This window comes from Odocoileus virginianus, chromosome 26 (assembly GCF_023699985.2).
Source record: "Odocoileus virginianus isolate 20LAN1187 ecotype Illinois chromosome 26, Ovbor_1.2, whole genome shotgun sequence".
Taxonomy (NCBI): Eukaryota; Metazoa; Chordata; class Mammalia; order Artiodactyla; family Cervidae; genus Odocoileus; species Odocoileus virginianus.
This window is the reverse complement of record NC_069699.1, coordinates 14,243,107-14,269,127: the sequence shown is the minus strand read 5'-3', so window position 1 is coordinate 14,269,127 and position 26,021 is coordinate 14,243,107. Positions and strand designations below refer to the sequence as shown.

Below are 26,021 nucleotides of genomic sequence, written 5' to 3'. Positions count from 1 at the left end.
CACGTGTTTTGAGTCTGGGCGACCCTGACGCACACCAGATTTGCCCCTTTGTCCAGCACAGAACCTGGGCTAACTTCTAAGAAATGTGTCCTTCATCCAGACTGCTCCGGGAAGGTTTTTAAGCAGGGAAAGAATATACTCAGTCTGGACTTTGTCATTTATACTGAGGAATTTGGAGGAGATTTGGACATCAATTACATATTCATATCTGCTCTGTAGGAAAAGGTCAGTTTGCAGATCAGAATTCTGAGCCTCGGCAAATGTTCTGCTACCTGGGTTACATATTACTGGCTGAAAAGGGCACGGAAAACTTTGAATTCAGGTCCATTGACCCCCCTTTCTCCTATTTTCTGTTTTAAGATCCTCTCTCACCCTCATTCATTCCTCATTCTTTAATTACTCAGATTTCTTCCTGCTAGTGGTATCAGGCCCTGTTCTGACTAGGGCCATTAATGGTCACAAAACGGCCTCAGGGTAGGTTCTGGGAAGACAGGGGTTCTCCTCGTCTTCTGGACTCAGGGATACAGTGACATATTAAAGCTTTTGGAGGTGGTGTTTCTTCTAAAGAAGAATTGTAGCACTTATCATATCAGCCCTGAATACTCATTGTAAGGACTGATCCTGAAGCTGAAGCTTGAATACTTTGGCCACCTGATGTGAAGAACTGGCTCATTGGAAAAGACCCCGATGTTGGGAAGGCTTGAAGGCAGGAGAGGGAGGAGAAGACAGAGTATGAAATGGTTGCCTGGCATCACCGACTCAATGGACATGAGTTTGAGCAAGCTCTGGGAGTTGGTGATGGACAGGGAATCCTACCATGCTGCAGTCCATGGAGTCACAAAGAGTTGGACATGACAGAGCAACTGAACTGAACTGATCATAGTCCAAGAAGCAAAGTGCAAACACAAGGTATTACACAACTGATGATTTCACATTGAGACATTTTCACTATAGCTTTGCTCTCCAAACTTTATTGTGTATCCCTATCAGTAAATTTAATAACAATGACTGTAAAACAAGCCTTTTGTCACTCTAAAAGGTAGTTAGAGAAGTATCAGACTTTTCTTCTTGTTATCACTTGTGGCTCAGATGGTAAAGCGTCTGCCTGCAGTGTGGGAGACCCAGGTTCTATCCCTGGGTCGGGAAGATCCCCTGGAGAAGGAAATGGCAAACCACTCCAGTATACTTGCCTGGAAAATTCCATGGATGGAGGAGCCTGGTAGGCTACAGTGTGTGGGGGAGGAGCCTGGTAGGCTACAGTGTGTGGGGTCCAAAGAGTCGACACAACTGAGCGACTTCACTTTCACTTATACTCTTCCCAGACTCCATCAGTTTCCGGATAATAGAAGGAAGCCACAAATGACAGGGAATTAGGACGACAGGGGATCAGGCTCAACACATTTCGGGTGAGCAGCCTGGGGACAACCTTGGTCCAGGCACTAATAGAAAAGATAGAGAAAACAATATTCCTCCCGCCTCCCAGGAGTGCCAGCCTGGCCCTCCAGGAAGGCCCTTCTGAGGAATTAGGAAACATCCACTCACTAATGAAGTTCTGCACGCTTACTCTGTAGATACATCAGTGTATGGAACACTGGTGTTATTGGAGCACAGAGTGATCTCTCACACAGATCGTCTCACACAGATCGTCTCAGGAAAGACTAGGCTTAACCGTGGCAAACCTCCAGTAACAGATGGAGACATCGTAGAGGCCTCATATGTGAAGAGAATGTACAAGCTCCTTGGAGTATCAGGGCTCAGCTCCTTTTTGGCTCTCCCCTATTGTCCTGCTAGCAGTAAGGAATTTAAGTATCCCCAGTCCTCATAAGTGGGCGACGTTATGGGTCTTCGTTGATGCGCAAGGGCTTTCCCTAGTTGTGGTGGGAAGGCGTTTCACTGTGGGAGGAACTGAAGGCAGGCGTCCAGTGGGTTAGGTGGGGGGCGTGGGGACAAGCCTCTGGGCTAGGCTAAAGAGGCCTCCCAACAGGGCACTGGGGCCCTAGAGAAGCCGAGAAGTTGTCCCTCCCAACTTCCTAGAGAGGCCCAGAGGGGCGATGCGCATGCGCAATACGGAGCAGCGGCGAGCCGGGCTGGAAGAGTGTGGAGTGGGGTGGGTCGGGCAGTCAGGGCACTGAGAGTTTTGCCGCCTCTGGAGTTGGTGAGCGGGGCGACGGTGGAGGCGGTGGGGGCTGCTGTGCGGGTGCGGAGTTCCCCGGGGAGTGGCGGGTGAGGATCGGCCTGAAGGCTGCGCCCTGGCAAGGATCTGGCTTTGGATATCAGCCAGCCCGGGTCCTTCGCTGCTCCGGGCGCCCGGGGCGCGAATTTGAAGTAATGGTTTCTGAATTTTATCTCCTCTGCCAGTTATGCAAACAAAGCATATTCATCACAGATAATTAGGTGAGTCGGGTGACCGTAAGAAAAGGAAGAGTAACCACAATCCGTTAATTAATGAGTCTTTTGACTGTTTAAAATTTGTGCATGATTTCTCAAACTCTTATACGAATATATTTTTTTTTATTAGAAAACAGGCACCTACTATTGCTTTAGTTTTTTTGGTGTTATAGCAAGACTGTTGTAATGAATTTTCATGTATCATGGTAAATGTTGCCATTTTAACCATTTGAAGTGTATAATTCAGTGGTATTAAGTACATTCATACTATTGCTTTCTGAAAATGATGTCTTCAATTTCTGGAATGCATTTAATGCTTAAAATTGTTGCCAGCATTAGGACGCCACTGAGTCATATATTCGCAGCTATAATTAAACATTTTGTTTGCAGTTTCCTATAGTAGATATTTCATGAAGCTGTAAATTGAGCAAGTGACATTTGTGCAGAAAAATACCAAAAGCTTCATTAGGGTGATTATCTCTGTTTTCAAATTAAAGAGAATAGTATGTATAAAATGCAGTTTTTAAACATAAGTAACAGCACTATCCTAAAACCACTCTAATGTCTTCTGGCTTACGTAGACCTAAGAAATAAGGAAATGTTCTCCTTACTAAGAGTAGTGGCAAGGAAAAGAACACTGTTCTTTTTCAAATTGTTTGGACTTTTGTTATGACTGGAGTTCTTGGTCTCCTTAATAAAAGTTGAAATTAAGTCAAGGCTTTACTGGAGTTTATGCAGCAGGAGGGAGTGAAAACAAGTTAACAGGTTCCTTTGTTTCCTAGGGGGTAAGGGGGGTTCCTAACGCAGAATGAGGGTAGAAGTGCTTCCAGGAATCTGGCTGGAGGGGTGGTTTTAGGTGGTCTACCCACTTTCTTGGTGATGCTGTGTGCAGGGTGCTTGGGCAACACTTTGCTTTTGCTCCCAGCTCCTCAGAAGTGACAGTTGGGTTTTTGGTCTTTTTGCAACTTATCGTTCATAATATACCCCAACTGCAGATGTGTGCAGTTATTTTTAGACCCTTATAGTTTCTTTGTATTTCGTTGCTGGAGGAAACGTTTGTTCAGGTGCAAGCACGCAACAAAGGGTCCCAAGTCTCGGCCTGCCTCAGTTCCAAACTAAAAACTACTTAATGTTAGGTCTCTTATTTTGCAAGTAAGTAATTTGCTCAAGGATTTCAGGGAATTTCCCTTTGTTACACACGTAAACATCTGTGTGCATATTCAGGAACTGACAAATGAGACTGCTTTGACATGTGGTTCGTAATGCTGAAGAAAGGCAGACAGCTTTTGGTTCAAACAGTAAGCCAAAAAGACTGTGGGACTGTTTTGAAGATAAATCTCTTTGTGTACTTACAAGGAAGGGAAACTGACAAAAACTGAAAAATGGTAACTGTGCCACAGTTCTGTGATTCCTGGTATCCAGGAATGTTAGCATGTGAGCATTCTGTGATGCCATGCTCCAGAGCAAAAATACAGAAGAGGTAATAAAATATAACTCACTACTTTATAGTCTTCAGTGTTTTTAATATTAGAAACAGTCTGAAAAAGGTCCCTCAAGTGAGTCATTATGTGCTCTAGGTTGAATTTTTTTTTTTTTTTTTTTTGGTAACTGTGTGCAGCTAGCAGGATCTTAGCTCCCCAACCAGGGATCGAAACTGCCCTCCGGAGTGAAAGTGCCAAATCCTAACCACTGAACCACCAAGGAGTTCCCTAGATGGAATTTTTGAGCTTATACTTTTCCTTGCCTGATTTTAAGCCTCTTAGCCTCCTTCCTTGTTTTATTTTGCTACACAGCACCTGCCACTGTCTTTATCTTATTGTCTGTCTTCTTATAAGCTACTTAAGTTAGTGCATTTTGTCTGCTTTATTCACTGCAGAGACCATGGTGTCTAAGAAGGTAGTAGGTGCTCAGTAAATATTTGTGTGGTGTGTGTGTGTGTGGCCACATGCTCAGTCATGTCCTACTCTAGCCTGCCAGGCTCCTCTGTCAGTGGAATTTTCCAGGCAAGAATACTGGAGTAAGGTTGCCATTTCCTCCTCCAGGGGATCTTCCCCAACCCAGGAATCACCCACATCTACTGCATTGGTAGGTGGATTCTTTATCCCTGGGCCACCTGGGTAGCCCTATTCAATACCCTTATTGCCAAGTTAATCCTTAGTATATAGACATTACTATTTCTAGATAGAAATAAACACAGTAACAACTCAAACTTAAAACTTTTTTATTTTGAATAATTGTAGACTCACAGAGACTTTCAAAATTTTGTAGAGTTCCCTTGTATCTTTTCCTGGTATACCTAAAGGCAATGTCATGCATAACCATAGAACAGTCATCAAACTCGAGACATTTTCAGTGGTCCAGAACTAGTAATTAAACTACTGATTTACTAGAGCTCCTAACTGGCTAGTTAATGTTCTTTTCCTGTTTCAGAATCCAATCTAGAATCCCTCATTCCATTTAATTATCATGTCTTCCTTTCAGTCTGTGACAATGCCTCAGTTTTACTTGTTTTTCACAATCTTGATACTTTTGAAGTATTTTATATTTGTAATTTTAGACTGACCCTTGATTTGGTTTTGTCAGATGTTCTCCTGCTTAGATTGAGGTTGACATCCACATATCTTCTTACTGGTGATACTACTCTTGATCCAGTATTTCTGCCAAGGATTGATGATTGTAAAGTTACTGTCTTTCCTTTGTAATTAGCAATTATTTTGAGGTAGACACTTTGAGACTTTACATAGAAATATGCTTTTCCTACTAATTAGCATTCTTGGTGGATCTTTCCTACAGCAGTTGATATTGTGATGTTCTAGGAGCTTTTCATTTTTTGTTTTTCTTCTACATTTATTAACTGGAATCCTTTGTGAGGAAGCGTTGTGCCTTCTCTCCAACTTGTTTATTTACTTAATTATATCAGTTATATCAGTGTGTGATGTTGGGTGATTATTTGGGGAGTATATTGAGGTGTGTTATTATTTATTTTGTGGCATAAATTATTCTAGCTTTAGCTGTTGGCATCTTTCAGGTTGGCTCCTTTTTCCCCTTACATGTTCCCATCCTTTTTTGTGTCTTTCTCTGATTTTCAGGCACCACAAGTTACAAGTCATGTTTTCACCTCCCCAGCCCTGGAATCAATCATTTCTGCAAGGATTCTTGGTTTTGTTTTTTGTAGAAGTGGTATTGAGAAATCAAATTTTGGGCACTAGATTGAGTTCATTTTCAAATTGGTATAAATAAAATTATAACATTTAAATGTGTACTAGAAGCAGTCTTCGGAGTAGGCAACGGCAACCCACTCCAGTCCTCTTGCCTGGAGAATCCCATGGACGGAGGAGCCTGGTGGGCTGCAGTCCACGGGGTCGCGAAGAGTCAGACACGACTGAGCGACTTCACTTTCACTTTTCACTTTCATGCATTGGAGAAGGAAATGGCAACCCACTCCAGTATTCTTGCTTGGAGAATCCCAGGGACAGAGGAGCCTCTTGGGCTGCCGTCTTTGGGGTCACACAGAGTTGGACACAACTGACGTGACTTAGCAGCAGCAGCAGCAGAAGCAGTCTTGCTTTAGTTTCTAATTATCTTAGAAACTAGTTTGCGTATTATCACTGTATAAAATAAACCTTATGTACCCTGTCACTGGGGGCTTCCCTGGTGGCTCAGTTGGTAAAGAATATGCCTACAATGCAGGAGACCTGAGTTTGCTCCTTGGGTTGGGAAGAGCCCCTGGAGAAGGGAATGGCAACCCACTCCACTGTTCTTGCCTGGAGAATGCCCAGGGACAGAGGAATCTGGCAGCCTGCAGTCCATGGGATCGCAAAGAGTTGGACACGACTGAGCGACTAAGCACAGCACACACCCTCTCACTAGCAGGAAAAACACAAGAATGAGAGACTACTTATTTAAGAGGCTTTTAAAAGGAAGTCAGAATTACTTTGTATTAAAGCAAGTGACAGAAAGAAGAAAATATTCCTGAAAACTGCCCGGGGATTTCCTTGGTTCTTTTCCAGGCCATTTTCATTTGGGAATGAAACTGAGTGAAGGGATGAAGCTGGGAAGAAGAGGCCTGATCTATCTCAGGTTGCTCCCCAGCCTGGGGGCTCATATTTATGGTGTCATCTTAAAAAGTTGATGTTTTCTTCTGTCCTCAAAAGCTGGTTGGGACCTGGGAGGAACCCAGAGGCATTAGGATACCTGAATTTAATTGGGCAGTTTCAGCTCACTGGCCTCCATCTTTGTATACTGTGCTGTGTGGCTTTCATTCAGACTTTGAAAGGCCCAGGAGGTCATTAGCTTTTTTTTTTTAATGCTGCTCTTTCCTTCACCACAACCTAGTGTCAGTACGTTGGCTTTACTGCATCAGAGCGAGTGGACCCAAGTTGGTTTGGTAGCAGTGTCTGTTTTCTCTCTGTCTGTCTGGCACACAGGCCCCTTTCTGTTGATTATATCATCTCAACTTGGGGAGAACTACTGTCCCCACTCTCAGTCCATGTGCTCCTGAGGTTTTGATGCATTCAATTCCCCTTCCAGGATATTCCAGTGGCAGATAGTGACTCAGATGTGCCCCATCAGAGCATTTTATCACCTCGTCACAGTGATTGGTTCATAAAGAGATGTGTTAGCCAGGCCAGGCTTAACTCTGGGACTTTGATAAATAGAAATTTAAAGAAAGCTCTTTCTCAAAGTCTTAATCTGGTTGGGCTGCTGTAACAGAATGCCATAGGCTGGATGTCTTATGAACAACAGAAATTTATTTCTCATAGTTCTAGAGACTGGAAAGTCCACTGTCAGGGTGCTGGCAGATTAGGTGTCTGGTGAGAACCTGCTTCCTGGTTCATAGATGGCCTTCTTGCTTTGTCCTCTCATGGCAGAAGCAGTCACTAGCGGTCATTATACATGTTCATGATTGCAGAGGCTGGGCTCAAAGGACTGTGTTTTGCCATATTCACAGGCAGTTGCCGTCATTTTTCTACTGATCCTTCGCATCATTTCTTTACAAATATCTCACTGACCTCTTTGGACATTTATGCAGCAACTGCTACACAACAGGTCAGCTTGGAAGCTTACGTTTGGCGCTTATTTCATTAAGATGTGTCAGTGCTTTATATTTCCTCCTGGGTACGTTTCTTCAAAATACTTCTCTCTGGTCTCCAGTTCATCCTCTTGAGTCTTACTCCTGTATTTCTCTTCACCTGAGCATCTTTCTCTTCCCCCGTCTGTTCTGCAAATTTATCTGGCAAAGGCCCTGCCTTTTTCTTTCACAGCAAAGCTTCATTTCTCTGCCCAAACTTCAACTTACTCATCATGCGCGATCCTAAAGTAGTTCTTCACTTGACTGTCCATGACCCTGTAACAGTACTGCAGTTTCTTTTATCTGGGTGGTGACAAGCATTCTGGTGTGAGCCTTCTTCCCATTTCAGTTGGCGGTCATGTCTTGTCAGTCCTCCCAGCGCGCACTGAGTCCAGGAGACATGGACTAGGTGTTTGTTTGTAGCAAATGTAGGTGATGGTCTCTGTTTTAATCATGGATGAGGATAGCGATTTTTTTAAAATTTGCTTAAAAGTGATGGGAGAAGAAAAAAAAAAATAAAAGTGATGGGAGTTGGAGGGTTCCATGCTCTCAGGGGAATCTAGCTATCATGTATGATTTGGTACCCAAAGCAGTGGGGCCAATTTGCAACACGTGCCAAAGCCTACTGTCCATATAATTTTCATATATGGACTGAGGTAGAGATGTAACCTCATTTTTTTGTATGTATATATCCAGTTGTTCCAGCATCATTTGTTGAAAAGTGTCTTCTTTCCCCTTTGAGTGGTCTTGGGACTTCCATAAAAAATAAGTTGACAGGGATTTTGCTGGTGGTTCAGTGTCTGGGACTCCATGCCCCCAATACAGGGGGCCCGGGTTTGATCCCTAGTCAGAGAACTGGATCCTACATGCCGCAACTAAGACCCAGTGCAGCCAAATAAAATACATACATAAATTTAAAATATATTTAAAAAGTAAGTTGACCTTAGGAGACTTCACTAGTGGTCTAGTGGTTAAGACTCTGTCCTTCCAATGCAGAGGACACAGGTTCAATCCCTGTTTGGGAACTAAGATACCATATGCTACGCAGTGCAGCCAGCAAAAAAAAAGTTAACTGTAGATGTTTACTTCTGGACTCTTTACCTATTTCACTGATCTAAGTGTGTATCACACAGTATTGATCAGTGCTGTTTTGTCAAGTAAGTTTTGAAATTGTGAAGTGTGAGTTCTTCAACTTAATTTTCTTTTTCAAGGTTTTTTTTTTTCTTCATTGTGCTGAAATCCTTGAATTTCCAGTGAATTTTCCAGATGGTCAGGCTCCAGGTGAGCTTCCTGGGTTCCAAGTCTGTGGCCCAGGAATAGCACGACCTCATCTCCAGGGCTCTGGCCCATTCAGAGTCTGCACCTGTGACTTCTCTTCCTAACTGCCTCCCCTGGACTTGGTCCCATCCACTGAGTTCACGGACTGTTATCTTACCCTGAACTTGTCCTTTTATTAATGTGTCCTCCCAGCTTCTTTCTGTCCCCCCACCCCTTTGGCCACCAGGGTCTCAACCCTGTCTTGGTACGCTGTTGACTCTGCTCCTCAGGCTGCAAATGTCCCTGAGCGGTAGAAGCTTGTCATTACAGGAGGCTGCAGAGTTGGAGTTTCTGTCTGTGAACTATACTCTGAAGAAGTGGAAAGGTACAGCACTCAGCTAGAGAGCCTGTACTGGAACATCATGCTGGAAAACTGCTGCAGCCTGGCCCCATTGGGTAAGACTCTGCTCCCTAGTAACTTAGAGTCTGCCTTCTTTACATTTTCTTTGCTATGTTCTTATTATTTTAATTATGAAAATATAAAGAGAATGGAAAGAATAGTATAATGAATCTCTCTACATCATCACTCACTTTGATAGTTATTAACAATCTCTGTACTTCCTTATTAATTGAACTGAGCTGGTTTAGTTAAGAGTTTGTAGTTGGAAGGAATAGAGAGCCATTCAGTTACTCTAAGTCATGAGCTAAGTTACTTAGAATAAGGCTGAAGGATTGGAAACCCTGCACAGACTCACCAGCTAGACCAGGCTTTGGGAAACAAAGCTTTGTGGGGACCTGGGAGCCTCAGCAGCAGAAAAGTGACAGTGAAAGTCGCTCAGTGTCCAATTCTTTGTGACCCCATGGACTATACAGTCCATGGATTTCTCTAGGCCAGAATACTGGAGTGGGTAGCCTTTCCCTGCTCCAAGCGATCTTTCCAACCCAGCAGCAGAAGTGAAAGGATTTTTACAGCAGTGTTGTAAGACAGCTGTGTCCTGTGTATCTGTTTTTCTGTTCCCACTGATGGCCGTTCTCTTTACTCTGAATCTTTTGTCCCCCTCCAAGCTCTTTCTTAATTAGACCTCCTATTTCCTCATATGTTCTGTTTGCTCTGGTTCCTGATGGATTTCTTCTCTCCATGCATCGTATCAACTTGAGCTACTACGTGTAATTTCCTTCATTTTGTCCTACTTTCAGTTCAGAATTTATGTAGAAAGGGACCCCATTGGTGGTTCAGCTATTAAATATCATATTTCTTTGGGCAGAACTTTGTTCCAGGTCACCCAGAACTGATGACTACTCTATAAGCTGCACTTGGGTCTGGTGCTTGGCCCTGGTCCGGTCACCTAGTCCTGGTCCTCGTCCATCCTGGGATGATCTGGGTTGCTTTGCACAAAACATGGTTTTCTCAGCTTCCCCTTCAGAAAGACTCGGGCAGGGCTGCTTCCTGAAAGGGGCTGTTGTCAGAGGAGGTTCTGGGGTTAACTGGTCTAGGACAGTAGCCTACTCCGGAGAGGGTAGGCTTAGAATTAAAGGACCAGATACTTTTCATTTTCCATATGCTGAGATGGTATGATAGCTTGTGGCCTGGGTAAGATGTGATTGAAAGGGACCAATATTTTTGTATTTACCTATGACCATGGATGCTCTGCCTTTCCCAGCTTCTTTATTAAATTCCAGAATTCAAAAGCAAATACTCAGCTGTTCAGTCTCATTATGATTCCAGGTTATCAAGCTACAAAACATGTACTTTGGTTTGTATTTCAAATTATTGCCTTTGTTAATTTTCATAGGAGTGCCTACTGGCACCTCCTAGTCCAGTGCTCCAGAGACTAGGATGTCACCAATTTTAGAGCTCTACTCTCTCCTTCAGTACTTTTTCCCAGCCTTTTTGAACCCATGGCTTCTCCAAATATCATTGCTATTCTTTCATACCAGAATCACTCCTTTTTGTGCACTTTTTCTTGATCATGCCCTCGTAATACACATTTCCCTTCAACTCTCATGTTTGCCTACATGTTTCTTGTATTTAAAGTATTTGGCATCACTCTCCTCGACATCTTTGCTGTGAACTGTGGAGCCATACAGTGTCATGGTTGGAGTGGACCTGAGAGTTCATCATTTTACTAAGGAGACGCCACATCTAAGTGACTTCTGGGAGATCACACTGTGCTTTACAGTCTGGTCTCTTGCCTTTCAACTGGCCTGCTCACCTGGCTGTGCTGGCTCCACATCCTTCTGTCCTGATAGCTCTGCTTTTTCCCTCCTGTTCTCAATATGTCTCCTTATTCCTTACCCTCAATGTGAATTTTTTTTTTTTAAGCTACATAGACTTCTGACAGTTCATTTCCTCAATAGGACAAGAAGTGAGTGACAGTTATTTTCTTCTGTCTTTTGGCAGCAGGTGAAAACAGGATGGCAAGTTCACAGTTGTCTCAGAAGCAGGACATTTCTGAAGAGTCGAAGTCAGCTGACAGGACCTCAGGCATACTTTGTGGACTTATTCTTGGAGGACCAGAAGCTGGGGCTGCCTGTGAAGAAGCTTTAGAGAAACTAAAAGTTCAACCCTCAGATGAAGAAGGAACCAGACTGGAAAGTGATTTCTTAGAGATAACACAGGAGGATAAAAAGAAATCTACAAAGGACCAATGTGATGAGTATAAGGAACTTGGGGAACATCTAGATCTGTCCTCCAGTCTCTCAGAACATCAGGGAGTTCTGAAGGGACAGAAATTATATCGATGTGATGAATGTGGCAAAGTTTTTAATTGGAGTTCACACCTCATTGGGCATCAGAGAATCCACACTGGAGAGAAACCATATGAGTGTACTGAGTGTGGCAAGGCCTTTAGGCAGACCTCTCAACTCATTGTCCACCTCAGAATCCATACAGGGGAAAAACCTTATGAATGCAGTGATTGTGGAAAGACCTATCGCCACAGCTCCCATCTCATTCAACACCAGAGACTTCATACTGGGGAGAAACCATATAAATGCAATGAATGCGGAAAAGCTTTCAATGAAAGTTCCAAACTCTTTGACCACCAGAGAACTCATACTGGGGAGAAACCATATGGATGCAATGAGTGTGGAGCACTCTTTAGTCGGAGTAAAAGCCTTATCCGCCATCAGGTACTTCACACTGGTAAGAAACCTTACAAGTGTGATGAGTGTGGGAAAGCTTTCTGTTCTAACAGAAATCTTATTGACCATCAGAGAATCCACACTGGGGAGAAGCCTTATGAGTGTAATGAATGTGGCAAGGCCTTCAGTCGGAGTAAATGTCTTACTCGACATCAGAGTCTCCACACTGGGAAAAAACCATACAAGTGTAGCAAATGTGTGAAAGCCTTCAATCAGATCTCTCAACTTGCTGACCATGAGCGAATTCATACTGGAGAAAAACCTTTTGAATGTAATGTGTGTGGTAAGGCATTCAGTCTGAGTAAATGTCTAACTCGACATCAGCGACTTCACACTGGTGAAAAGCCCTATAAATGCAATGATTGTGGAAAATCCTTCAATCAAAACTCGTACCTCATTATTCATCAGCGAATTCACACTGGTGAGAAACCTTATGAGTGTAATGAATGTGGAAAGGTCTTCACTCATAATTCTAGCCTTATGGTACATCAGAGAACCCATACTGGGGAGAAGCCCTATAAATGCAAAGATTGTGAGAAAGCCTTTCGTGATAGCTCACAACTCACCGTGCACCAAAGAGTTCACACTGGAGAGAAACCCTATGAATGTATCGAGTGTGGGAAAGCCTTTAGTCAGCGTTCTACTTTCAATCACCACCAGCGAACTCACACTGGAAAGAAGCACTCAGGTCTGGCTCGGTCTGTTTCTTAAGACATGATTCTCTAAGACAGCAAGAAACTTTAGGTTAAGGTTTCTATATAAATATGTTCATCCTGATCTCTGCTTGGAACCACCTGTTCCATGTGTACCATCCCAGGACTTCCCTGGTGGTCCAGTGGTTAATGCTCTGAGCTCCCAAAATGGGGAGTATGAATTTTGATTCCTGGTTTGGGAATGAAGATTCCACTTGCCACACAGCGTGGCTACCATAAAGAAAAAAAATTAGAAAAAAAGTATGGACCATCTCCAAATGCTCGCTGCTGGTCACAAAGGTGGGAGAGTTAGAGTTACAGTGCAATCCTCCACCTCCTCTTGGGGAAATAAGGACTACATGTTTCATGTGCTTATAGGTTTCCTTTTTCTTTTTCTTTTTTTGGCCTCATCAGGCAGCTTGCAGGATCTTGGTTCCCCAACCAGGGATAGAACCTGTGCCCTCAGAAATGAAGGCATGAAGTCCTGGACTGCTTGAACCACTGGACCGCCAGGGAATTCCCTTTCACTTCTTAAAATAATTAACATCTGACTCAGTTATGCATGCCACAATCACATTCTCAAGGATAGAGATATTTCCTTATTCTATTCCACCTCCTCCATTTTACCATTTATATAAGTGATCCTCTAAGACTGAGTCATTCTTCCTACCTCTTGAGTGTGCCCCTTTTAAAGCTTGCTTTAATCTAGACCCTCACCACTTGTGTTCTCTACTAAGAAAAGCTTTTCTTCCTGTTTGCTAGTCTGTGTCCCTTGAACCTTTAAGATCCAGAACTTTCTTTTTTTTAAGTGTTTTACTTTGGAAACTCCCAGGTTCCAGGGGAGACCTCATATGAGCACACAGGTCCAGCCCTCAACTCTAATTTGAATGTGGCTGGTCATATCTTAAGTAGAAACTCTTTGTCTGTTGAATGTTTTAATTTATTATCTTCTGGTTCTGCTCATACCCTACCACACTGGGTCTCTGTGAGGACAGATTCAGCACTGCTCCTAACTCTGTGAGCTGATCACCAGCAGCACCAGTAGGTTCTCAATAGAAATGAATGTCCTCACTTCCTAGGAAAGCACTCAGGCTCTTGGTTGGAGGAATAGGAGCTACATTTGAAAGCTACATCTCAATTTCTATTGGCTATTGCTAGTATTTTAAAAGTTAACTGATTAAAAAAAAATTTTTACTTGGATCCAGTTACCTCGTTTAATTAATTTTGGCTTGAAGAATTTTTTAGTTTCATTTCCTAGCTTTTGTAGGTATACAATAAAACAGTAATGATTAGTGTTCTCTTAATTTCTAATCTGTATGCCACTTATGTTGAACATCAGCACAAATATTAAAAAAAAAAAAAATTGAACAGTGAATAAAAGGCATAATATTCCATGTCTTGTTCCTAATTTTCAGAAAGGTTTTTTTTTTTTTTTTTCCAGCATGTCACAGTTGTATATGTGGCTCACCCTCATTGTTTCTGATAAATACTGTGTTAAGGAAGTTTTGTTCTATTCCTATTTTTAGACGCAGCAATATGTTACAGTGGTAAAGAGCACAGATTTTTTGCCTGGAAACCTAGGTTGAAATCCTGTCTACATCACTTTCCTTAGGTCTGTAATCTTGGGCAAGCCACTGGACCACCAGGGAAGTCCCTTCTACTAAGAACATAAACTCCACCATGAGTGCTCTTCCTTTTGTCTTCCATGTGTCAAATGGAGCTACCTCATAGGTCCTTGAGGATAAAATTCATTTATAAGTGTAAGGCACTTGAAACAGTACTTGACATGTAGAGTACACATACTGTAGGCAGTTATCATACTTAAGTTATTAGGAATGGATGCTAAGTTCTATCAAAAACTTTAAAAATCTGTTGGTAAAATTTCATAGGTCTTATCCTTTACTCTTTTTGTATCGATTTTGTTGGCGGGTTTCCAAATAATTGAAATTGTCTTGCGTTCCTGGAATAAAATCTGTTTTCTCCTGGTGATTGTATCTTATTTTTGAAGTACAGAACTAGATTCAATTTGCTTGAATTAATTTGGGAGTTTTGTTTCTCTTTTATTACCTGGAAGAGTTGGCATAATAAGGGAGATACTCTTTGAAGAGTAAAGATAACTGGGCCTGATCCCTTTTTGGGAGGAAGGGTATTGGGAGGGACATACCTTTAGCAGCTGTCTTAGTTGGAATTACTTAATACAATGCCATAGAGTGGTGGCTTAACAAACATTCCTCAGAGGCTGGGAAATCCAAGATCAAGTTGCCAGCACAGTCGGGTTCTGGTACAAATCCTTTTGAGTCCTGGCTGCAGCCAGCTGCTTTCTTGCTATATCCTCATGTTGCAGAGAAAGAGAGCAGCTGTCTCTTCCTCTTCTTTTTTTTCTTTGCCGTATTTGTTTTTATTTATTTGGCTTTCGTGGGTCTTAGTTGCAGCATATGGGATCTTTGATCTTTGTTGTAGTGTTCAGGATCTTTAGTTGCAGCATGTAAGATACAGTTCCCTGACCCAGGATGGAACGAACCTGGGCCCTGTGCATTGGGAGCATAGAGTCTTAGCCACTGGACCATCAGTGAAGTCCTTTCCTCTTCCAATAAGAACATTAACTCCATCATGAGTGCTCTACCCACATAAACTTTGGGTTCCCCAAAGCCCAACTCTACATAGAATCACCTTTAGGTGGATTATGGTGATTAGGGCTTTGACACATGAATTTCAAAAACACAGACATTCAGTCCATACATTCTGCCTCTGGCTTCCCGAAATTCAGGTCCTTTTCATCTGCAAAATAAATTAATTCCATCCTGAGCAGCCCCAAAGTCTTAATTCAGCATTAGCTTTAAAGTCTGAAGTCCAAAGTCTCATCTAAACATTGTCTAAGTCAGATATGGGTCAAACTCAAGCTGAGGCAATTCCTCCAGCTGTGAACCTGTAAAACCAGACAGGTTATATGCTTCTCAAATACAATTCTGGGTGTTCATAGGGTAGACATTGGATGTCGATAAAAACCCACAGTCCTTCCCTCCTGCGTTTCTGTTTACCCGAGTTCTGTGAACCACTCTAGCAACACAGAACATTTTCACAGAACATTTCCCTTCTGACATTTGGGGTCACCAAATGTGAGTAATTTCCCCCACACTAATTCTGTGCAACACCAGCTGGATGTCCCACAATTTACCCCAGTTCTGACACTGTGGAGACAGTGTCAAACTGCACAGGTTAAGGGATTGGTCTCACAAGATACACACACATACAAACGTTAGACAGTATTTCCAAGCCCAGGTTATCACCTGCTCTATTGACCAACCAGCTGTAGATCAGAGGTTCCAACAACCCCCTTTTGGGTTTAATTTGCTAGAGTGGTTCACAGAACTCGGGTAAACAGTTTACTTATATTTACTGTTTTTTTATAAAAGGGTATGAGGATGGATACATAGAGTAAGATCTGAGAGGGTCCTGAGCACAAAAGCTGCTGTCTCTGGAGTTAGGATGTGTCACCCTCTGAGGAGCTCTCTGAACCTGGTATTATTGGTTTTTTATGGAGGCTTCATCATGCAGGCATCTCCATTATCAAGAGAACTGGGTGGGGGCAGGGGGAGCTGAAAATGTCAAGGTTGAATCATGGTTTTCTTTCCTGTGACCAGCCCTCATCCAGGAACCTATGCAGAGTTGCTTTATTAGAATGAAAGATGAGACTTCCTTGGTGGTCCAGCGGTTAAGACTGTGCTCCCAAGTGCAGGAGGCATGGGTCAGGTTCAATCCTCGACTGGGGAACTAAGATCCTACAAGCCACACAGTGTGACCAAAAAAAGTAAAGCAATGTTACTATCACTTAGTAAATTACAAAGATTTCAGGAACCCTGAGTCAGGAACCAGGGTCAAAGGCCAAATATTAGAACAAAAGGTGCTCCTGGTGCTCTTACCACTTAGAAAATTACAAGGATTTAAGGGGCTCTGTGCTAGGAACTAGGGGCAGAGACCAATGTATATTATCTCACATTTTAATTCCAAAAAGGAGAAATCCGAAGGGAAAAAGTGTGCTCGGTCCTGAGCAAGTTCAAAACTTGGTTAAGAGATCTTAAGGCTCGAGAATAATTCTTTTTGGTTCAGTTCTCTGCTCTCCAGGATTAGGGGTGACAGTCCACCTTCTGGATCCACTGGCTCATATAGAGCTCTAGGGGAGTCTTCCTCCCAAACCTAAGAGTGGCTCTGCCCCCGTGGATTCTGTGGGAGTTGTCTGGTCTATCTGAAACAAGTAGTAACCCTGATGATCTCAGTCATTTTTAGGGTTATTCTTCCTTTGTCTTGAAGAAGAAGGATACTTTCACACTGTCTTCATTTCTCATTTTACAACTTCAGATGCAGTCATATTGGAAGTTAGGAGTTCAACCTGTTAATTTAGGGGGGACACAATTCAGTCCAGCAATATCTCCATTCTGCAATATGCCACCAGTGGTAGGTCTCAATCTGCAACAACCCAGTTATCCTCAAAATTGCTTGTTTTAAACAAATATTTTGAGAGCTCAATAGTTCTGTCGTGCAGGCTTAGTAGATGCAGCGTGTGAGCTTAGTTGCCCCTCAGCATGTGGGATCCTAGTTCTCCGACCGGGGCTTGAACTTGCATCCCCTGCATTGTAAGGAGGACTCCCAACCACTGGACCAGCAGGGAAGTCCCTCTCAAGAATTACTTTTCATCCACTGTGTTGACATCCTCATTACTGACCTGACCAACAAGCTGGCCTTTACCAGTCTCTACATGATGTCACAAATCTTACGACATGCCAGGAGGGTTGACAACCCTGATGAGATGCGGGACCTGCTCAAAAGTGCAGCTTCTATGAGCCACCTGGGCAAGTCATCAGAGGAGTATCCCTGATAAAGTCAACAAAAAGCCACTGTCCTTGGCAGCTTCCACCAACAAGAAAGAAGCTAACTGTTAGGCCTGTTTGGCTATCGGAGGCAACAGGTATCAAGTGTCCTTTATAGCAAGGTTACCTGTAAGACAGCCATCTATGAATGGGGCTCCTAAAGGTTGTGCAGACTCTGGAGGTTGTGCTAGATGCGTTGGCATGGGCCGCCATTGGGACCAATGATGCTTGCCAACTCTGGAGCTATGTATCGTAGAGACTTACTGTGATAATTGGAGCCTACAGCAACAAGAGACTGCTATTTGGATATATAGGCCCCTTGAGTTTGGGACATATGAATACCAAAGGTAGCTGCCAGAAACACTACCTTCAAATGGCAACTCCTAGCTGGCTATTGGCCTTAAGGAAAACAGCTCCTGACTACCAAAGCCCTGTGTGTGACCTTAAGACCCGAGCTGCCCATCCTCACATGAGTACTCACTTATCTTACTAATAAAATAGGACAGGCTTAACAAAGTGCTATCATTAATATTACATCCAATATCAAGCCTCAGTGGGATTCCAGGGGTGGGCCAACTCCGTGAAGCAGCTGCCCTGCCAGAAAGGGCTGAACAGCCTGCAGAGAGCGCTCTCACCACTCCCTTAGTGAAGTGCAGCGCACAGCTTAAGAGATGTTCCAGTTGGTGGTATGGTTTGTGTTTGCACCTTTTCTTTGGTATTTACACCTTTTGAGACAAAGTGTCCTGGGTTCAATCAACCAATTCAGTGTGAACCCTCCTTACCTCTTTCAGCAACGCTGAGTATTGCTGCTAATGCCTCTGGTGGTCGCCTGCCTGATCCTTCCTGTAGGCAAATTACCCACAACACATTTCATAATTGCTCTCTATGGAGTTGCCTGCTTCATTTTTTGGGTCTCAAACTTCCTTCTCAGTCCAGAGGTTATTGTGGAATTTAACAATAAAACAGTCATCTTAGGCTCGGGAAGTCATTTCAAGATAAGACAGTCATACCCTCCCCCAAGGAAAAGTCACCAGCAGTCACGAGTAGTTAGTGGTCCAGGAAGATTGAGCAATGACACACCCAGGCCTAACCACCATATGGGTGGAACATTAACCCAAGGGTGACCAGAATGGACCATAAAAGAAGCCCAGTTTCTCTCCCCCACCGGAGGCAGACACTTATGGGTCTCTCCTGCTGCTCCCTTGCAGTGTACTCAATAAATCTCATTCGGTACCCTCACTTCTGACTCAGTAAATCCTTTTACCACCGAGTTGCTGGCCCATCACCACACCCCATCGACAGTTATCATTCAGTATCCCTGCCATCCAACAACACTTGGGATACAGCAATAAATATTCCATAATCTCTTTCCCATTCCTATGACCTGACCCAAAGATGGATCCGCTACCCATTACCAATAGAGATTCAGCTCTCCCGGAGAGCCTTCCTGGTCCTGTCTTTATCCCTGGATTCCATCTTTTTGGAGGAAGACAGAGGAGGGCTTTTAGAGGGCTAGGGACGGAGGAAGGATGTGTATGAATTCCTGGCAAGGGAGGAGAAACTGAATTCCACTTTAAAATCTTTTTAAGTATTACTTAAAGTATCAGTATTTCTTTGCTATGTTAGAAAGTACTTTAAAATTTCAAACATCATCTTTGTAAAAGAGAACACATTTTTTGATTCCTTGTTTTCCCCCATGAAGCGGGGCTGAGTTTGTGACCAGGAGTGGAAAATCCCATTCTAGGGTAAGGGAGTTAGAGAAGGCCAGGTTCAAAAAAACAACCGGCACTTTAAAGGAACAGAACACTTTAATGAGGCGAGAATGGGCAGCAGTCAGATGAGTGAGCTGCTACACTAACCCAAGAAAAGAGTAAGCATATATAGGCATATATGTGGAAAGCTACTGTATTAAGGGGGCCTGTTCTCCAAGGTTGTTCGGTGTAGTTATCTCTTAAACAGCTGGGGCAAGGAATTTTGGAGATCAGCCAGAGGCTGGACTGGCTGGGAGCTGGGCGTAATCAGCCTTAATGTCCTTTTTTTTTTTTTTCCTCGGGCGAGAGAGTCCTTTGTTTTGCATAGAATGGTGGGGAGGACCTGGAGGGGAGTATTAACTTCAAGCTATTTTGAGCTCTGTAACTTTCCTTCACTGGTGAGGACAGTTTTCTTTCTGTCACTTGGCCACAGCTGATTCTCAGTTGTACACTCTGATCTTTCTTTGGCCGCAGTCCAGAGCGCCCCTGCAACTCCCACCCCCGCCTCAATTTACCAAGACTTATCTCTTCACGTTTCAAAATAGGAGGTAAAAGAAATTCCCTGGTGGTCCAGTGGTTAGGACTCCACACTTCCACTGCTGGGGCCTGGGTTCTGTCCCTGGTCAGAGAACTAAGAGTTCCAAAAGCCCTGTGGCAAGGCCAAAATCAAACAAAATAGGAGGTAAAAAACAGGGAAGGTAAAACTTTCCTCCTTTTTCAAAGTCAAAAGCTAAAGTGTTCTAAATTTGAAAACAAGCAAATGATTAAAACCTTTCAGCAACACTGCAGGGAATCTGTGTAAAAGGAAGGATCCTTCATCCTCAGGTTATCAACCCTGGCTACACTTTGTGACCATCTGGGTAGTTAAAGAAGTAGGAACACCTAGGTCCCACCCACAGTTTTGCACTTAATTGAGAAACTCCCCCAGGGGATTATGCATGCATGCACTGTCACTCAGCCGTGTCCAACTCTTGGCGGCCCCATTGACTGTAGCCTGCCTGGCTTCCCTGTCCTTCACAGAATACTGCAGTGGGTTGCCATTTTCTCCTCCAGGGGATCTTCCTGATCCAGGGATCAAACCTATGTCTCCTGAGTCTCCTGCATTAGCAGATGGATTCTTTACCATCTGGGAAGCCACCACAGGGGATTATCAGTTCAATTCAGTAGCTCAGTCCTATTTGACTCTTTGCCACCCCATGGACTGCAGCACACCAGGCTTCCCTATCCATCACCAACTCCCAGAGCTTGATCAAACTCATGTCCATCAAGTCGGCGATGCCATCCAGCCATCTCATCCTCTGTCGTCCTCTTCTCCTCCTGCCTTTAATCTTTCCCAGCATCAGGATCTTTTCAAATTAGTCAGCTCTTCACAGCAGGTGGCCAAAGTATTGGAGTTTCAGCTTCAACATCAGTCCTTCCAATGAATATTCAGGACTGATATCCTTTAGGATTGGTTGGATCTCCTTGCAACCCAAGGGACTCTCAAGAGTCTTCTCCAACACCACAGTTAAAAAAATATCAATTCTTCAGTGCTCAGGTTTCTTTATAGTCCAACTCTCACATCCATACACAACTACTGGAAAAGCCATAGCTTTGACTAGAAGGACCTTTGTTGGCAAAGTAATGTCTCTACTTTTTAATATGCTGTCTAGGTTGGTCATAGCTTTTCTTCTAAGGAGCAAGCGTCTTTTAATTTCATGGCTGCAGTCACCATCTGCAGTGATTCTGGAGCCCAAGAAGATAAAGTCTCTCACTGTTTCCATTATTTCCCCATCTATTTGCCATGAAGTGATGGGACTGGATTCCATGACCTTTGTTTTTTGAAGTTGAGTTTTAAGCCAGTTTTTTCACTCTCTTCTTTCACTTTCATCAAGAGGCTCTTTAGTTCTCGCTTTTTGCCATAAGGGTGGTGTCATCTGTGTATCTGAGGTTATTAATATTTCTCCTGGCAGTCTTGATTTCAGCTTATACTTCATCTGGCCTAGCATTTCGCATGATGTACTCTGCATAGGAGTTAAATAAGCAAGGTGACAGTATACAGCCTTGAACTCCTTTCCCAATTTGGAAACAGTCCATTGTTCCATGTCCAGTTCTAACTTTGCTTCTTGACCTGTACACAGATTTCTCAGGAGGCAGATAAGGTGGTCTGGTATTACCGTCTCTTCAAGAATTTGCCACAATTTGTTGTGATCCACATAGTCAAAGGCTTTGGCATAGTCAATGAAGCAGAAGTAGAATGTTTTTCTGAAATTCTCTTGCTTTTTCTATGATCCAATGGATGTTGGCAATTTGATCTCTGGTTCCTCTGCCTTTTCTAAATCCAGCTTGAACATCTGGAAGTTCTTGGTTCACATACTCTTGAAGCCTGGCTTGGAGAACTTTGAGCATTACTTTGCTAGTGTGTGAAATGAGTGCAATTATATGGTAGTTTAAACATTCTTTGGCTTTGCCTTTCTTTGGGATTGGAATGCAAACTGACCTTTTCCAAGCCAGAAGATTATACTGAGCAGCAAAAATTAAACATCAGTGATTTACAGTAACAGTTCTTTCCTACTCAAAGCCTGGTTTAGGAACACAACATGGGCACACTTGTGAGTTTCTCAAGAAATAGTCTTATTGCAGAAGTCGGACCGTCGAGAAACTAAGCACCACACTCGGAGGGTTGGAGAACTCAGGTTTATTAAGCTGGCGGTCCCAGATGAGCTAACACCTTCTAGTTCTGGGGGCTTCCAAGTTCAGGGTGAGCTTTATTGGTATAGTGTCAGTACACACAATTACAGTTGGCAACTTGTTGATTGGTTACCTGGTTGCTATGGGATATGGGCAGTTACAGAGTGTGGGAGATATTATGGGTTATGTGCAGGGAATTTCCAAACAGAAACTCTTAGAAGCAGAAACAGAACATTCCATACTTATCAGAACATCTTATAACTATAAGACACTAGGTCATCTTGTTCCTATCTCTGTGCAGCAAGCATCTTACAGAAGCAGAATGAGCATAAAGTTATTTCTAGCTGAGTGTAAGTTTTAAATTTCCCTCTTCAGTCTTTACCAGCTTCCAGAGAGCTCCCAAAGTAGAATCTGCACTTTAACAACTGGTTAAACCAGGGTAACCCCAAGTGATTTGTATTCATATGCACATTCAAGTTGGAGAAGCTCTGCCCTGGCCCCTGCCAAGTCAAGCGGCCCAATATGAAGGGAACTAAAGCTCTCAGGAACCAGAGTTCCAAGGACAGGCTCCCAGCAGAGGAGGGGAGAGATGGCCTTGCTGCAGGCTCTGTGCTGGGACTCTCAGAGAAGTCAGGTAGCAGCAGGGGTGGGCTGAGCTTCAGGAAGCCGGGCAGGACTTCAGAACAGAGCTGCTGTCTGAACAGAGCAGAAGGAGGAGACTGTTCCGGAGCTCTGCAAACGCTGGAGGGCTGATCTCCCGGACCTGGTGGACCACAGCAATCTGGGTGCTGTCCATGTTAGCTGCTGTCCTGCTGAGTAGTGCTAAGTCGCTTCAGTCATGTCCAACTCTTTGCAACCCTATGGACTGTAGCCCACCAGGCTCCTCCATCCATGGGATTTCTCCAGGCAAGAATACTGGAGTGGGTTGCTGTTTCCTGCTCCAGGGGATCTTCCCAACCCAGGAATTGAACCTGAATCTCCAGCATTGGTTCTTTACCACTAGCACCACCTGGGAAGTCCACCCCAAACATAGGACCTGCTCAAGCTCCTCTTTCATGGGAACATTTTGTTCTCGGACAAAATAAAAAGCTCTTTTCTGTGGATGGTTATGAATGTTCAGCACTCCCAGCCCTACTCCAGCTGTCCCAGCCACCTTCAGTTCCACCCCTGAGAGACCAGTTATCAGGAACATTATTTGTCCCACAGTAATCAGTACCAAGTTTGCAAAGAACTGTTGACTGATAGAAAGACACACGATGAAAGAGTTGTGAGTTGGAGTTTTATTTGGGGGTCTTTCTGAAGACTAAAGCCCAGGAAAGAGTTTCTCAGTTGGCTCTGAGGAACTGCTCTGAAGAAAGAGGGGAGAAACCAGTTTATGTATGATTTTGGCAAGGAAATACATGTAGTCAAGCATATGTCTCGGTGGGTGTGTCTTAGTCTCTCAACCTTTGCAACCCTGTGACTCTTTGCAACCCTGTGAACTGTAGCCCACTTCTGTCCATGGAACTCTCCAGGCAAGAATACTGGAGTGGGTAGCCATTCCCTTGTCCAGCAGATCTTCCTGACCTAGGGGTTGAACCTGGGTCTCCTGCATTGCGGAGGATTCTTTCCTATCTGAGCCACCTGGGAAGCCCATATGTCTTGCTACATAATTTCAAACGCATACATCAAAAGAAGAAAATATTGCAGGTCATACAGAACAGATATCTCAAGTTAATGGTTTTAGTGCATTTCTATGTATGGGAAGATTTTTAAAAAAAAATCCAGGGCCATTAAAATTCTTCCTGAGATATACATCTAACTATCTATAGGGTCAGGCTTCCCTTGTGGCTCAGCTGGTAAAGAATCTGCCTGCAATGCAGGAGACCTGGGTTCGATCCGTGGGTTGGGAAGATCCCCTGGAGAAGGGAAAGGCTATCCATTCCAGTATTCTGGCCTGGAGAATTCCATGGACTGCATGGTCCATGGGGTCGCAAAGAGTCGGACACGACTGAGCGACTTTCGCTATCTATGGGGTCTGCCTGTTTTTAACTGTCAGGTCAGCAACTGCAGTGGGTTACAATTAACCCTTGCAGAATTGGGTGGTGAGCAATGCTCTTTGGCTTAGCGATCCTCATTTTTCTGTGTCCACAGAACAAAGAGCTTTATTTGGGATCTGGGGAATTGCAATTTGGGAGACACAGTCTTGGGTAAAACCAAAAGAATGTTCCAAGGAAGAGACAGAATCAGGGGCTTATAAAGGCAGAAACCACGAGATTGTTAAAGTTGTCTTGTAAGAATTATGATTGGGTCTAATGTAAAAAGAGAATATTTGCCCTTAAGGGATAGATTGTCATAAGTTATTTAGGGAAAGTTTCTGATAAGTATCTTGGGTTTCTGGAATATTGTGTAGACGTTCTATGTGCCTGCTTTAAGTCAAAAAGCAGTCAAAAGTTCAGATTCCATTCTGGCTGAGCTGTGTATAAGTCTTTCTTCCTCAATGCCCTCTTATCTCCATGTGAGTGAGTGCTCTTAGCAATACTGACTTCATTTTTATTTTTCTTTCACATATTTCAAAAGGAAATTAATGGACATATTAGGCAGAGACAAACAGTTCCTATCTTCCTTTTGGGTGTGTTGGATATTTCCAGTTGCATCCTGTCCCCCACTGCTGCCCACAACCACCATATTCACTCTTGGTTCTTCTCAACCCTGCCTTAAGACTTGGGAAGCTGACCTTCTTGGACTGCCCTCCAGCTTCCAGTTGGGTTATGCCAGTGGCAGGCCCTGACAGATCAGAAGGAAGCTCAAGTTTAGGAACTTGCTCCCCCAGATCACTGTATGCTGGACTATGAATGTCCCTAAGCTGAAGGCTACAGCTTCTGTCAGGGAGTCTGCTTCTAGAGGTGGTAATAGCTTCCTGTTAAAAACAAAATTCAATGGAGTACATTTTAAAGAGCTTGTTGGCTTTCTTCAACAATTCATGAATCAGCCAGCCTAGCAGATAGAAAAGAGCCCTGAGGAGCTTTACAAAACAAAAGACTTTTATAGGCAGAAGGGAGCAGGAATGAGGAAGTTATAGAAGGCAAAAAAAGTGGGTTGATTATAAGGTTACTTTCCTTTATAAGGGAATGGCAGGGGTCCGTCAGGCAGATTACCTAACTAATGCTGATCAGGAAATTCCAGATGGACTGGGACTAGTTTTAACATCTCAATTGTGGCAGAGTCAAAACTTTTAGTTAAGTTTTATTTTGATGGCTTGGCACTTAGCATGAGCTACTCCGTTTGGGGCCTGTTGCTTTGTTTTTACCATTTCAAATATCGCTAGCCTTGAGGTTTTTTTTATCATGTCCTTAACAGTTACACGTTTTATATATCACCCCTTGAATCCTCCTTAGTTATACTGTGCCCTTGATTTCTCTTCCATTTCATCAATAGCTCTCTGGTGCCAGGATCCACTCTCTATTTCCATCCTTGGTGGCTGGGACATTGAAAAAGAACCTAGGGTGGTTCAGACAGGTGGAGCAGAGCCTCAGCTCACAGATGGAACATCCCTCCTACTGAAAAATCAGTTGGGAACATGCTGAGGCCTGGCACTAGGATGCATCTACCAGAAGACAACCAGGACAGCTCCCTGGCCCCTTGGCACAGCAGCTTGCACGTATGCTCCAATGGGAGCAGGCAGTCTTTGTAGTATTGGCTCCACCCCCTCCAGGTTCTCTGGTGCTGTTGATAGAGGACATTTGCTCTTCTATGAGAGGAGCTCCTACAGAGCCCTCTGGGCCCTCCAGGCTCTGGGCAGTCTCCTGATGTGGCTTCAGTCCTTCTTCAAGCAGCCTCTGTACCCCCAAACCTACTCCTCCAGGATTCCACAGATTGGCAAATAACATCACTTGCTCAACCACTAGGTGAGCCTTGTTAAAGCTCACCGATGGGGTTTTTAAAGACCAGACAGCAGGCCCAAAATGAGTAACTCATGCTAAGCTCCAAAATAAAACTTAAAGTTTTGGTTGTGCCAGAAGTGGAATTTTAAAACAGTCCCAGTCTATTAGGAATTTCCTGATCAGCACTAGTTCAGTAATCTACCTGATAACCCCCTGTCATCCTTCATAAGGAAATCAACCTTGCAACAACCCATATCTTTTTGCCTAGTATAATTTCCTTGTTCCTTCTCCCTTCGGTCTATAAACTCTCTTGCCTTGCA

The 26,021-nt window shown here is 43.6% G+C and overlaps 1 protein-coding gene across 1 annotated transcript; it reads left to right on the top strand.

The window, feature by feature from the left end:
• The first annotated feature begins 2,404 nt into the window (after positions 1-2,404).
• Positions 2,405-14,541, top strand: LOC110152020 (zinc finger protein with KRAB and SCAN domains 7-like). Its single transcript, XM_020915501.2, is given in 3 exon segments — positions 2,405-9,113; positions 9,116-9,172; positions 11,118-14,541. Coding segments are annotated over 3 exon segments (1,611 nt in total). The 5' UTR covers positions 2,405-9,013; the 3' UTR covers positions 12,572-14,541.
• The last annotated feature ends 11,480 nt before the right edge of the window (positions 14,542-26,021 follow it).